At 28.9% G+C, this 15,719-nt stretch overlaps 1 protein-coding gene across 3 annotated transcripts in view; it reads right to left on the bottom strand.

Annotated features, from left to right (window-relative positions):
- Positions 1-2,823: 2,823 nt before the first annotated feature.
- LOC139863111 (uncharacterized) overlaps positions 2,824-15,719 on the bottom strand; it is a 220,872-nt gene continuing 207,976 nt past the window's right edge. For all 3 annotated transcript variants that reach the window (XM_071851773.1, XM_071851760.1, XM_071851768.1), the window contains 3 exons: positions 3,524-3,614; positions 3,345-3,383; positions 2,824-3,192 (listed from right to left, as the gene is read on the bottom strand). In XM_071851773.1, the coding sequence (XP_071707874.1) occupies positions 3,030-3,192; positions 3,345-3,383; positions 3,524-3,614 (293 nt within the window). In that variant the 3' untranslated portion in view covers positions 2,824-3,029. The remainder of the gene's footprint in view (positions 3,193-3,344; positions 3,384-3,523; positions 3,615-15,719) is intronic.

The raw sequence follows: 15,719 nt of genomic DNA on the forward strand, positions 1-15,719 counted from the left end.
GATAAGGTGAGTGGAATAATTATGTTTATATGTATATGACGTATTTATTTGTGAATGTTATGATATGAACCAACGAGCCGGTAGTACCATAGCATGTAAGTGACGAGTGTCGTGATGTGAACCACGAGCCGGTAACATCAAATGTGAACCACGAGCCGGTAGCACTATAAAATGAAGTGTGAACCACGAGCCGGTAGCACTATAAAATGAGGCGTGAACCACGAGCCGGTAGCGCCAAAGTGTGAACCACGAGCCGGTAGCACTATAAAGGAGTATGACTCAAATGCGTAGTGGCGTGAACTAAGGAGCCAGTAGCGTCATAGCATTACGTATGGTGTGAACCACGAGCCGGTAGCACCATAGCGTTTATGGTTAACTATATTGTGTTGTTTTTGTTGATTATTTAGCATATTATATATATTGTGTTGAGTATATGCTAATGTGGTTTTATGATATTGTACGGATTGTTAGCATTATGAGTAGGATGACATGCTATTTGAGTTATAAGTTCGTATGAGGTAATTGGTGGGTGTGATTGCAAATAGATGGGTTATATATGTGTATGTATAATTGTTGCACTCACTAAGTTTTGCTTACCCCTCTCGTTGTTTACTTTTTTTAGGTACAAGTATGGAGAAGGGAAAATGGGTTGCCGGTAATTAGATATTCCCATGTTGGTTGCTAGTAGGAGCTTTTGAAAGTCGACCTAGCGTTTTGGGTAGTTTAGCCCCATACCATGCTCGGGTGTTGTTTGGCTTAAAACTATCATTTAATGGGTCGCACTTGTAAACATTTGATTATTAGGCCTTTGTGCCTCTTTATGTAAACATTAAACTTGTTGTATGTTTAAACCGGTGGTATGGAATGGTTTACGTGATGCAACCATTTAAATGGCGCGTTAATGGTTTGTTATTTTAAAAAAAAAATAAAAAAAATTAGTCGGGTTGAATACGGGTTGGGTTGTTTAAGTGTTGAATATTGTGGTGGTGATGTGGTAAAATATTATTGGTAGTTGAGTATAAAAATATTAATTAATAATATGTGAAAACATGTGGCGAAATCAGATTGGCTGAAACAAATTTGACATACCTTTACTCTCCCGTCGAATTTCCGAATGACGCCCAGAGCGTCAACTTTTGACGCCGCGCTAGGGCGTCAAGGGCGTTAAAAAAGTTGCCAAGTGGGATGACTGACATTGCGTTCGGAATAGTCTAAGACCGGTTGTTACCTAGCATGAGGTTGGCATCAAATCCCAACTGGCAACTTTTAACGCCTACCAACTCATGTTACGGAGCGTGCGATTTAACGAAATTGGGGTGTTAGTTACAATTGAGACGAACAAAGATGGAGGCTGTCTCCAATCAATCAAATTTCAACAACTATTTATCCATACTATCATTTTATTTATATTTTATTTATATTTATATTAATATCCAATTTTCACACACATTTTATAACATCACTCAAAAAAAATTTACTAATATTTATCACTCATATTTACAGTAAGCATAACACACCCTTCAAATTTAACATTATCACATCACATTCAGAATTTTCTCTCTTTCAAAAAGTGCAAAATCTCACTCCACGTCACATCTTAAAACCTTCACCATAACAAATGGTCTAATTGCTAAAAGAAAACTTTATATGTAAAAAAAACATGATATCTGCTGTAGCATGCTGTCAGTTACTATAAATATTGTTTGCAAATTATCCATGGTAGTATTATAAGGCAGACACAGTATGCATATGTGAAATACTTTATTCTATTAATATTTGATTTCAACATTATAATTTTAATTCTAATTCTAATAAAATTACAACTCTTTATAATCAAACTACTGTAGCCTAAACATATTGACTAAAAATACACCAATGTGTATTATTACTTTATGCCTTACATTTATAAAGAAAAAATACTAAACATTACACCTTAAATTTAATTATTTATCAATATCATACTAAACAACAGAGGTTTTATCACATAAAAAAAACTGCTTTTAACCTTCTCAAAATTCAATCAAAAACCCCATCTTCACTTTGGACAAATAAGCACAGAATCCACACACAATCTACCTTAACTCCTTAAGTATGTGTAAAATCGATAAATACCATCGAAAACTTTATCTTCGATGGCACCTTCGATTCCTAAACCACAAAACAACCAACTCGATAAAGATTCTCACCGGCTTTTTATCCCGACCATGAATGTGTTCAAAAATGCAAATCTGATGATCAAACCGCCTGGCGGACCACCCTAACTTCAGGCGGAAGAACAGATTGTAGGTTCGTACAGGGAACGGGAACTCGACCTCACCATTTACTTCAAACCACCACCAAATTTGTTGCAAATAGGCCACACAATGAAATTTACATCCACCAAAACAGAAACTTGTATAAATATTAAATAGCCGTAGCATTGCTAGTACATTATCGATTATGAACTGTTGGCAATTTAACTAGATTCCTTGGTGGGAATCGATTATGAACTGTTGGCAATTTAACTAGATTCCTTGAGGAAATTCGACTCCAGTATCTACAAATCATCAATACCAGTTATCGATAAGCCAGTGAAAGATATTGAAACACAAGGGTTTGTGTAAAAAACCCAAACAGACCCGACCAGTTTCCATACAATTAGTACATATGGCCAGCACATTTTTCTAACTCGGAATATGACTACTAATGTTTGTATATAAACACATACAACAACACATACTTCATAACATGAATACCATGCTCTTAACAGTTCTCCTATAATAAGCATCGGTAGAATTAATAAAGGTGTTCCAACTTACCATTTTGTTTTACACATTCATCAAATAAAATTCAAACACAAACCATTCTATTTAAGCATTCATCAAATAAAATTCAAACAAACCATTCTATTTTAAGCATTCATCAAAAATGAAGAAGAAGAAAAAGACAAGTAACACATCCATGGCGCTTAGTTAATCATATCATGATGATGATGATAAGCAAAATACCAGAAAAAGCAACAACTATCTGGTTTACTTCCTCTCACCCTTCTAACAGCATGCATCGATTATCTCCACACCCCTGTTGTACAGGTCCCGGCGCTCTTTCTGGTACTTAATCTCCATCTGCTTCAGATACTCCCTCACCTCACGACGCTTGCGCAATATACGTTCTTCTTCCTCATCTATTTTTCTATATTTGTAGGCCCTACCACTACAATGAAAACGGTAAGTGTATATATATATATATATATATATATATATATATATATATATATATATATATATATATATATATATTGTAGAATTGGATAAAACTGGAAACATAACAAAAACCAATAGATGGTAGATAGATAGTTTACTAACCGAGTGTTTATAAGATAATGTGTTGTTAGCCATAGTCGTCTACAATATACCAATTCGAAAGGATAACACAGTTAGGAATATATGGTTTATATATGTATATGTAATAATAATGTAAATTAAAATAGTAACCATGAAAAAATTACCAAAAGAGTAGAGTAATGCAAGTATAGTAAACTCACCGTTGTTCATAGGGTAGGGTTTTATATTCATCGAATGACACTTTTAATAACCAAGCAATACCAGTATTGTCGTCAAAATTGTCTTCTTCAGCTACAACCATCAATCAAGTTATTGTTAGTTATCGGAAAATATATATTTAATAATTAGGATTAATTTATCAATTGAAGAAAGAATGAGGAAAAAAAAATAAGTATGCAAGTACGTACCTCCTGGTTTATATGAATCAGCATCCTTTGTTGCTATTTGTTCTTCTTTATAACGCATGTAGTCTGCTACAATCAATCAAACAAGTCATTAATAATAGAAAAGTAATGAATTTGATCAAATTGGTCAAATAAATATTTTAAAGGATAATATTGCAGTCAAACAAAGAGTCTATAATTTGATCCAGTACCATGTTCCAATCATCAGGTCAGTGTTGAAAAATATTACTCCGTATTATACGCAAAAGGGAAATACCACAGTAAAAAAAACCTCCTCCATTTTCTTATTATTATTTATCCAAATTTTATTGAACAGGGATTTCTATTACCCATGTAACTACGAAAAGCTATGTAACTATATTGAACATTAATCTCTTTTCTTTCGTCAGTCTCATATTATATTGTTAGAGGGTATGATTTTGACCCATTTGCCTCTTAACATGTCAATTGTTTTTAATGGGGCATACTTTAAAAACATCAATAGCACAGTCCTTAAAACTTGTCTTCGAACATACACGTCCCTCGCAAAAGTCTATAACCTTGTTAATGATTTCCCTTTTGCAATACATAGGCTTACTGTCACTTCCAACGTTGAGAAGGTGTTGAACCACTCTAGACTCCTTGCAAAAAACCTCCGTGTTAAGGGGTACTCCCCCGCCGAAACATTGTAAAACAAACCGAATGTTTCCGCTATCACTATCGACTTCGCTATCGGCTTCGCTATCGACTTCGCTATCGACTTCGCTTTCGACTTCGCAATCGACTTCGCTTTCGACTTCGCTTTCAACTTCGACTTCGCTTTGTTTATCTAGCATGTTTTCTGCTGCAAGAATCAATCAAGTTGTTAATAATATAATAGAAAACTAATAAATTATTATTATTATTATTATTATTATTATTATTATTATTATCAACAATAATAATAATCCAGGAGGTCAACGGTCAACAGATACACGCATGAAAAACAAGATCAGCACCAATGTCCTACTTTAGAATGTAGATCTTCTTGTGCAACTTCCAAAAAAAAAAAAAATTCCCCCAAAAATCAAAAGCTAGTTCCAAAAAGACATAGATGGGATACAATTTAATTAGAGATGATAGTTGGTGGTATAAAAACCCTTTTTATTAGTCTTGCTCTAATGAGTGATGATATTAACATATTTTCAAAAAAATAAGATTGAGAGATATTGGTGTTCCTGTCCATCTAGCACACTTTTAGTTTGATATTTGATATCATTTATATGGTGTATCGTGAATGTCTTATGCAATTTGTTTCAATAACTAAAACCACAACCAAATGATTCGTGCTTCTTGAGTTTTATATTTTATTAGAGTATTGATAATTTTAGTGTTAGGGTGAGTAGGGGTCAACAAACACTTCTGTAATTTGTTCTATTATAAGGAATGATTACTTTTACTTGAGGCATTATAACAGTTATAAATAGTTGATAGATAGTTAATTACAACATATTTTGTGGGTTCACTAGATTGCAAATCAAATTGGGTGTATGATCTTAAATTCTGTCGTTTTTATGGGTATCAGTTGACACCGACCCAATTCGTGTTGGTTATCAAATGGGCTGGAAGTTGATTCTTTCAGTTCCTGCTCATGTTGCTTAAAGGATATACATTTAAATCATATGTTAATGTTAATAGTCTATTTTATTATCTACTTAATTGCATATCATTGAGTCCATATTAAAGTGCTGATATTAAAAGACTCACCGAAAGTATTTTAAGTTATGCATATGAGTCCATATGATTTAACTTATGCAGATATTATGATTGAATCCGTATTACAGTGCTAAATATTAAAGGACACACTCAAAGTGTTTAAGTTATGCATATGATATACTTTTAAACGTATGTTAATTGTTTATTTTCTTCTGTGATGATATTTTCTTGTGTAACAGTTCATTATCATTAATTCAACATTACTTCCAATGGAAACAGAACACTTTATGTTTTGTAAAATCGATTTGATGTTTAAAACGAATTGAATTGAAGGAACGTACCTGTAACTTGTCCCGATTTTAATATGTGAAAAGTCTGGAACGAACGATTTAGGGTTTTGGTGAATGAAATAAGGATGAAGATGGTACTTTGGTAGCGTAAGATTGTGGCTGGAACGAACGATTTCGGGTTTGTAATCGATTGATCTTTAACCGTGGCGTGTAAATTTCCCTTAATCGGCTATTGGGCTAAGGATAAAGATCGTAAGGGCCAAGGTGAGGTTTTTTTTTTTTTTTTTTTTTTTTTTTTTTTTTTTTTCATGTTAATCTTGTTTTCCAAATTAAACTTGTTTTTCAAGGATAAAGATCCTAACGATAAACTATATTGTATAAAATTATATTAAAATTTATTATTATTTATTACAGATTATTATATTATTAGTATATTATCTATTAGACAAAAGTTATGAATAATACTAAGGGGTTTTCGTCTTTTCACATTTTTTCCCCTTCCAAAAAACTCCCCACACTTTGTTTAAAAAATAAAATCCCCCAAACAGAGGGTAAAGTGTTAAATCAACATTTTTCTAAAAAAAAATCTTAAATAAACTCCAATCAAATATTCAACGGGTCATATCTTCCCGCCCGCAACGAGTTAAATTTTTCCGACATCATCTTTAAGTTCGAAATAAAGATACGAACACAATGTCACTAACTGTCACACCCCCAAATAGGGTCTGGGGTATTTGTGACTAATTATATCAAATCACAGTTGTATAAATGAGAACGACTCTATATGAGACGTTTTATTGAGTTTTGCAGCAGAAGATAAATAGATTACATTGTATTTAGAACATTAAATGTCTTTAATTGATATGATAGGTAATGAAGACTCCAAGCATAGCAAGCAATCATCATCAAAGCAGCAAATATACAGCGGAAACAATATTTAAGTACCTGAGAATAAACATGCTTTAAAAAGTCAACACTAGGTTGAGTGAGTTCATAGGTTTGTCATAAATAATGATTTCAGTAATAGTAATAGATCACAAGATTTAATAAAGACGATATATCATGTATATCAAAAGTATGCCATGAGCGTATAATATCAAAACTAAACAATTTAACCCCGAGACAATACATATGTAATTGTCGAGATCATTATTATACCACCAATTAACCTAACGTCAACAGTGCGGGACGTTACTCCCAATAGCACTATTTATAATAATTCTGTTTGCCTCTTCATTATCTAGCAATTAATGATATTACAAAGCAGAGTTTTGCATGTTTCATATCAACACAATAAAAGTACTCATGTTGGTCGCATAATAGTTTGCACTTGTGTCTATCCGTTATAAAATATTGCATTTATTCTCAGCCCAAAAATATAGATAAAAAGGGAGCAAATGAAACTCACGATACGATACGATAGTTTGTAGTAAATATGCATATGATGGCACTGAACAAGTGCAGAGTTGACCTCCGATTCACGAACCTATATCAATTATTTATATATTAACACGTATATTGAACATATAATGTTAATCAAACCAGTTTGTGTATAATATATTACTTATAGTAATATATTTGTTATTTCAATTATATATATATATATATATATATATATATATATATATATATATATATATATATATATATATATATATATATATATATATATATATATATATATATATATATATATATATATATATATATATATATATATATATATATATGTTATTTGAAAATAGTACTTTAAATATATTTATTATAATTAATTAAGCAGTGTTCATTATAAAAATATAAATATAGTTCTGTTGTAGGTTTTGAATATATTTTTATACAACGAGTATTTATTTAGTAAAATAATATTAATAAGTATAAATATAAATTTGTATATTTTTACGATAATAATAATAATAACCTAAATGAAATTTTAATTATAATTTTAATAACAATGTTAATTTTTAATAAAATGATAGTTTTATTAGAAATGATAATTTTTGTAAAAATGATAATAACGATAATAATTTTAATAATAACAATACTAATAATGATAATTATACTTATATTAAAAATGATAGTTTTGTTTAATAATAATAATAATAATAATATTACTAATAGTTACAAAAGTGATACTAATACTAATATTAATGAAAATAATAATAATTTGTGTTGTTTTCAAAATAATAATAATAATAATAATAATAATAATAATATTAATCATAATAATAATAATATTTAAAATGATAATAATAATGATAGTTTTAATAATAATACTAATACTAGTAATAACAATGATGATAATACTAATAATTAGTTTTATAATGATAATAATAATAATAATAATTTTAATCATAATGATATTACTAATAATAACCTTAATGATAATACTTAATAATAATAATAATAATAATAATAATAATAATAATAATAATAATAATAATAATAATAATAATAATAATAATAATAATAATAATATTACTAATACTAAAATAAAGATAATAATATTAGTAATGATAATACTCTTAATAATAATAATGATAATAATATAAATTATGTTATTGATATTAATAATCAAAATGTTAATAATGATATAGTTTTAATGATAAATAATAAAAATAATGATAATAATATTAATATGACAATAAAATGATAATTATAATTAATAATAATGATAATTTATTATTTTAATATTAATGTTAAGTATTAATACTAATACTAATAATATTAATAATATATTAGTAATTATATTAATGATAATGGTAATTATTAATAATAATTATTATAATACTGATAATAATAATGATTGTAAATGATGTATATACACACACACATGTATATTTACATATCTTTTTATAACCGGTTATTCGTGAATCGTTGTAATTACATAAAAGTTAGGTTTAAATTTTGTCGAAAATTTTCGGGTTGTTATAGTACCTACCCGTTAAAAGAAATTTTGTCCCGAAATTTTAGTTGTTGCCATCAGTCGTCGTTGTTTATAAACAGGTGAGGATATTTTCGTTTTAATTGGTTTTTCACGTTCCCAGGTATACTCGGGGCCTTGCGTGAATTTCAACAGATAGAATATTGTTTGTTTCTAGCGTTTAAATCTTACGATCCATAAATTCTACGAAGTGCACTTTATTATTAATGCGGAGGTTATCTAAAGGATTTAACAAGAGTGTCATTGATTAGGTTTTCTCAGAAAGAGATGATGACGCTATATAGGCATTTCAATACACATGAAATGAATAATAGTGAGCTTATTTAAACCTTGAGCGTTTATGCCACAATATTAGGGTAGACAAAATAGAGAGGAGTTCGTGAAAATCACGGTTATGAAATTTGATAGAGATCATCATTCTTTACAGCAAGAATGGTGAATATGAGTTGAAAATTAGAGTTTTATTGACATTAAATAATATGGATAAAACGATTCGATTATAGAAAGAGTATAAACGAAGCTATCGTAAAAGATTGAAATGAGGAATTTAAATGTTCGCCTTAACTTTCGACATGGTTAAAGTTGATTTCCGGAATTCAAGGAATTAAAAAAAATCTTTGTAATCTATAAGATTTGATTCTCCGATAATTAAGGAATTTGAGATTTTCTTTGATTTAATGCGGTGAATTGCCTTGATTGTCGTGTATGGAATTTCGCTATAAATTAGCTTCTTCTGTTTCATTATCTTCACCACTTCTATACTTGCTTCCTCAATTCATACTTCCAAAAGATTTATTAATATGCTCCATCCAGTTCTAATTCTGGATATAGTCCTGACTTTTATATCTATCGTTCTTCTTTTTCATCTGTCGCCGGAAGAGTCGGTTTACTTCTACTATGCTCTTGGATTTATAGTGTTTTTAGTTCTCCCGTGTCTTTCTATTGCTATACGCATTGATATACACGATTTGTAATTTCGGTGTTGTTATCGGGCTTTATATTTTCCCTTATATGTCGGAGCTCTATGCTCTTGTTTTCTCTTCTCGACTTTAAGTAAAGCGAGTAATGGTCCAGAATTCGTAGGTATGGAGTTTCAAATGATCATAATATACAATGTAGAAAGGAAAGGTAATAGCACGATTTGATTTGTTAAATTACCAGAATATCCGAAAAAAGACCGAATCATCAAGAAATATATTTTCTTGATATGTTTAGAGGTTAAATAGAATGTAAGAGTCGTGTAACATGGTACATGATGAGGGTATGATCTGTGAACCTTTATCACGTTCCATTAGAAACTCAGCATGACTTACTGTAATATAATCACGTTGGCCTGACGTCATTATATTATACTAACTCATGCTTCAATTCCCAACACTTCTCCAGAAATCATTCATAATGTAAACTTGAATTTTACAGAATATAGAAACTAAAACAATTTTATTTATGATGTAATAAAGATATCGCAAAGAGATAATTAATTGCGGACAATAATCGTTATGAAAATATCTTCAGAGATATAGAGGATATTTATAACGAAAGATACGATGATTTTATAATCGAGGAAAATTCTTCTGTAGAAATTTAGAATGCGTAAAGAGATCTTCGGTGATTTCCTTCAGAAATCGAATCATCTAGATTCTTTGTTTATAGGTTTAGTCCTTGTGATTTGTCCAAAGCCTCCTTCATGTTTTGCTCAATCCGTTTTTCAGTTCTAAATTTTCCATTGAGCATTTCCAACACATAATTCTTTATTATCAAGCTTCTGGTCATTAAGACCATCTACAGCTTTTGCTGCTTCATCAGTATTATTAAGGTTAACGAATCTGAATCGCTAGTTCTAAGGTGTTTTCAAGGATTTGGAGTTGAAGTGTTTAAGCGTAGGATGTAACTAGAAATGTTGCAAATCTCAAAAGTAATGAATGATGGTTTCGGTAGTTTGATGTGATAATTCATCACAGAATACGAATGAATATAATTCATGAGAATCAGAATTGAAGAATGTACAATGTAATATATTAATGTGAGATATAAATATTTCTCGGGTATTACCTACCCGTTAAAATATTTTCACAATTAACAGTTTGTACAAAAGAATTTGAATATATACCCACATATATATTTTCTTCGGATGTAAATTATGGATTTAATGAGTTAATATTATATTAGTCTCATCTGATTTGAGGTTGGAACAAGAATAAATAATCTCCAAAACTTTAGAGATTACATAATCTTCGTGAAATATTTCTCTAATGAAGTTATGAATCAATACTTCATCGTTCATTGTTATTGATATTCTTCGGTATATGATGTTGATGCTCGTGAAATTCTTGTGAAATTTCACAAGGCACGAATAATGTTTTCTAGAAAGTTTCGAGTACATCAAAAATAGGAGTGTAAGATCAAACATGTATTTGATTAATACACTTGGTTTATTATGAAATGGAGTTTATTGTGCTGAAGTGGTGATTAACGATTGTTAAGTCATTAATGAAGGATGTACATCATAGCATATTAGTGATATGAATTAACCAAGTAGTACATACTAGTTAAGATTCACACGTAATAGCTTAGTACGAAAAGATTTGTTATTGTTCCAACCATATATATATATATAAAAGTATACATATATAATTCTTCGGGAAGAATGAGTCAATACATCTTAACTCATTATTACTAATATTCCTTGATATCTATGGTGTTGCTGTCTTTAGTAGTTTCGGAGTTTGCGGAGCTTGTGATGCTGCTGGTGCTTTTAGTGCTTGCGGTTTTGGTGATGTTGGCGGTATTGCTGGTACTGGTGGTGCTGGTTATGCTGCTGGTGCTGCTGATGCTTGTAGAATTCGCACCATATTCTCCAGAGCCACCACTCGAGCGCGAAGCTCGTTGACTTCTTCTATTATTCCGGGATGATTGGAGGTTGGAACAAGGGGGAGAATAAGATCTAGAATTTTAGATATTATATATTCGTGGCGGGATATCCTGGAAATGAGGGTGAAAATGGTGTTCCGGATTGGTTCGCCGGTAAGCGCTTCAGGTTCTTCACCAAGAGGTGAATTCGGTTGGTGGAAGAGATCACCTTCTTCTTGTCTCCATTGATTAAGTCGACTACGAACCTATCCCCAATTCATCCAGAATAGATGATGACTGATTGGTTCGTTTGTTCCGGTTACGCTGCCATTGGAGCTCGAGGAGTTCGAGGAATCCATATTATGTGTTTGGAATAGGGTTTGGTATGAAAGGGGTGTTGGATACTGAATGATATATTCGTCTCCTTGAATACGTATATAGCAAAAAGATTTCCGTAATTTACGGATAAAATTTAGGAAAAGTGTTAAACAAAGTCTATTGGGATAGATATGATAAGATATGATAAGAAATGATGTGTCTATATTCCGTTTATGCAATAATGGCAGTATGACGTGTCGAGATTTAAAAATGACAAGTATGTAATCAGATAAACTTTCGATTAAAGACTTTCAATTCGCAATGGCCTATTCAGGTCTAGGGGCTTGAGCTATAGGATCCTTTAAATCGGTAATCCAAACCCTTCCATTCTAGAGTTTCGTAGACGCCATCCGTCAAGAAAATTCAATGATCAAAAATAATGAGAAAACAAAGATTTTGAAAGTAATGAATATGAATAGTAGAGATTTCAAGAATAGTGGTTAACATTTCATGTAATACATATGTAATACACAAAACCATAATAGATGACAAAGCAATGTCGAGAACGGTGTCACATTTAAATGTGATGGCGAAATGGGAGAGTACTTAGGAAAGTGAGCAAAGTTCTTAGATTGGCTTGGCATTCTAAGGGAGATTAAAGAATTTAATAAGCATAGTTTCTAAGGTATAGTGTAGCATTTAACAATTAAAGGCACTATAGTCAAGGAAAGTTATAGTCCTACATTGCTAAGGTACCTAATTGTATAAGGCACACATAAAATGCAATCCTGGTTCTCTACAACAGCCTGCTCTGATACCAATCTGTGACACCCCCAAATAGGGTCTGGGGTATTTGTGACTAATTATATCAAATCACAGTTGTATAAATGAGAACGACTCTATATGAGACGTTTTATTGAGTTTTGCAGTGGAAGATAAATAGATTACATTGTATTTAGAACATTAAATGTCTTTAATTGATATGATATATAATGAAGACTCCAAGCATAGTAAGCAATCATCATCAAAGCAGCAGATATACAACGAAAGCAATATTTAAGTACCTGAGAATAAACATGCTTTAAAAAGTCAACACTAGGTTGAGTGAGTTCATAGGTTTGCCATAAATAATGATTTCAGTAATAGTAATAGATCATAAGATTTAATAAAGACGTTATATCATGTATATCAAAAGTATGCCATGAGCGTATAATATCAAAACTAAACGATTTTACCCCGAGACAATACATATGTAATTTTTGAGATCATTATTATACCACCAATTGACCTGAGGTCAACAGTGCGGGACGTTACTCCCAATAGCACTATTTATAATAATTCTGTGTGCCTCTTCATTATCTAGCAATTAATGATATTACAAAGCAGGGTTTTGCATGTTTCATATGAACACAATAACATGTTACATGTCAACACAATAAAAGTACTCATGTTGGTCACATAATAGTTTGCACTTGTGTCTATCCGTTATAAAATATTGCATTTATTCTCAGCCCAAAAATATAGATAAAAAGGGAGCAAATGAAACTCACGATACGATACGATAGTTTATAGTATATATGCATATGATGGCACTGAACAAGTGCAGAGTTGACCTTCGATTCACGAACCTATATCAATTATTTATATATTAACACGTATATTGAACATATAATGTTAATCAAACCAGTTTGTGTATAATATATTACTTATAGTAATATATTTGTTATTTCAATTATATATATATATATATATATATATACATATATATATATATATGTTATTTTTATATGTTATTTAAAAATAGTACATTAAATATATTTATTCTTATTAATTAAGCAGTGTTCATTATAAAAATATAAATATAGTTCTGTTGTAGGTTTTGAATATATTTTTATACAACAAGTATTTATTTAGTAAGATAATATTAATAAGTATATATATAAAGTTGTATCTTTTTACGATAATAATAATAATAACCTAAATGAAATTTTAATTATAAGTTTAATAACAATGTTAATTTTAATAAAATGATAGTTTTATTAGAAATGATAATTTTTGTAAAAATGATAATAACGATAATAATTTTAATAATAACAATATTAATAATGATAATTACACTTATGTTAAAAATGATAGTTTTGTTTAATAATAATAATAATAATAATAATAATAATATTACTAATAGTTACAAAAGTGATACTAATACTAATATTAATGAAAATAATAATAATTTGTGTTGTTTTCAAAATAATAATAATAATAATAATAATAATATTAATCATAATAATAATAATATTTAAAATGATAATAATAATAATAGTTTTAATAATAATAATAATACTAGTAATAACAATGATGATAATACTATTAATTAGTCTTATAATGATAATAATAATAATAATAATAATTTTAATCATAATGATATTACTAATAATAACCTTAATGATAATACTTAATAATAATAATAATAATAATAATAATAATAATAATAATAATAATAATAATAATAATAATAATAATAATAATAATAATAATAATAATAATAATAATAATAATAATAATGATATTACTAATACTAAAATAATGATAATAATATTAGTAATGATAATATTCTTAATACTAATAATGAGAATAATATAAATTATGTTATTGATATTAATAATCAAAATGTTAATAATGATATAGTTTTAATAATAAATAATAAAAATAATGATAATAATATTAATATAACAATAAAAATAATAATAATAATTAATAATAATGATATTTTATTATTTTAATATTAATGTTAAGTATTAATACTAATATTAATAATATTAATAATATATTAGTAATTATATTAATGATAATGGTAATTATTAATAATAATTATTATAATACTGATAATAATAATGATTGTAAATGATGTATATACACACACACATGTATATTTACATATCTTTTTATAACCATTTATTCATAAAATTTTCGGGTTGTTATACTAACTATACGCAAAACGGACGCTTTTTAAAAAAAGCTAAATATTTGAGTCCACATTTCATACACGTTGATTTTTTCCTCATGGGCTCCGTAACTATTTTCATCTATTAACAACATATACATATGGGTCTTATTATTATTTTTAAAAATATATTTAGTATTTTTTTATATTACTCAGTAAATATTCTATTCTTAAATCATACGGAGTGTTAATATAAGATAACGAGTTAATTGCGTTAAATTTTAAAAAGTCAACAACTCCATAGTGAAACGCGGAAATACACATACATTGTTAATTTAAGATAACATCTAAATCTTTGATGGTTTATACCTTTTCGTTCAACTCGAGTTGCGCTTCAACGACATCATCGTTAGCCACGAAATAATTTTGCAAAATAAACATAATAAAATACATTGGAAACCGAACCCCGGCGTGAAGCGAGGGTTGAAAAACTAGTTATAACTAGTTTATAACCCGCTAATTTATAACCCTCGCTGGATTATATATATTTACTAGTTTTATGAACCCGTGCGTTGCACGACACTTGTATAAATTAGTATACGATAACGTTAGTATTGATACTCATCAAATGTGTATAATACAATTATAACAAAAAAAATTATTTATCACCGATAACATTTGTATCGAAATCATTACTATCAAAAACATTGTATACGATAACGTTAGTAAAGCACACACTTCATATAATGTATGATTAGATGAGTATGAGGTATTGAAAACATTAGTATCGTAAACGTTAGTATTGATTGTTGAATACAATTACAATACAACAATCAGTTGTTTCCATTCGATGTCGCAAAATTTCTTGGATATATAGTGATATGTTTTATGAGCACGTGTGTTAAAATATTTAAATATCATACTTTGTATTTAGTATAAATATTTGATTGATTATTTAAATTAAGTTATATACCTAAT

This window comes from Rutidosis leptorrhynchoides, chromosome 1, assembly GCF_046630445.1.
Source record: "Rutidosis leptorrhynchoides isolate AG116_Rl617_1_P2 chromosome 1, CSIRO_AGI_Rlap_v1, whole genome shotgun sequence".
In the NCBI taxonomy this organism is placed as follows: domain Eukaryota; kingdom Viridiplantae; phylum Streptophyta; class Magnoliopsida; order Asterales; family Asteraceae; genus Rutidosis; species Rutidosis leptorrhynchoides.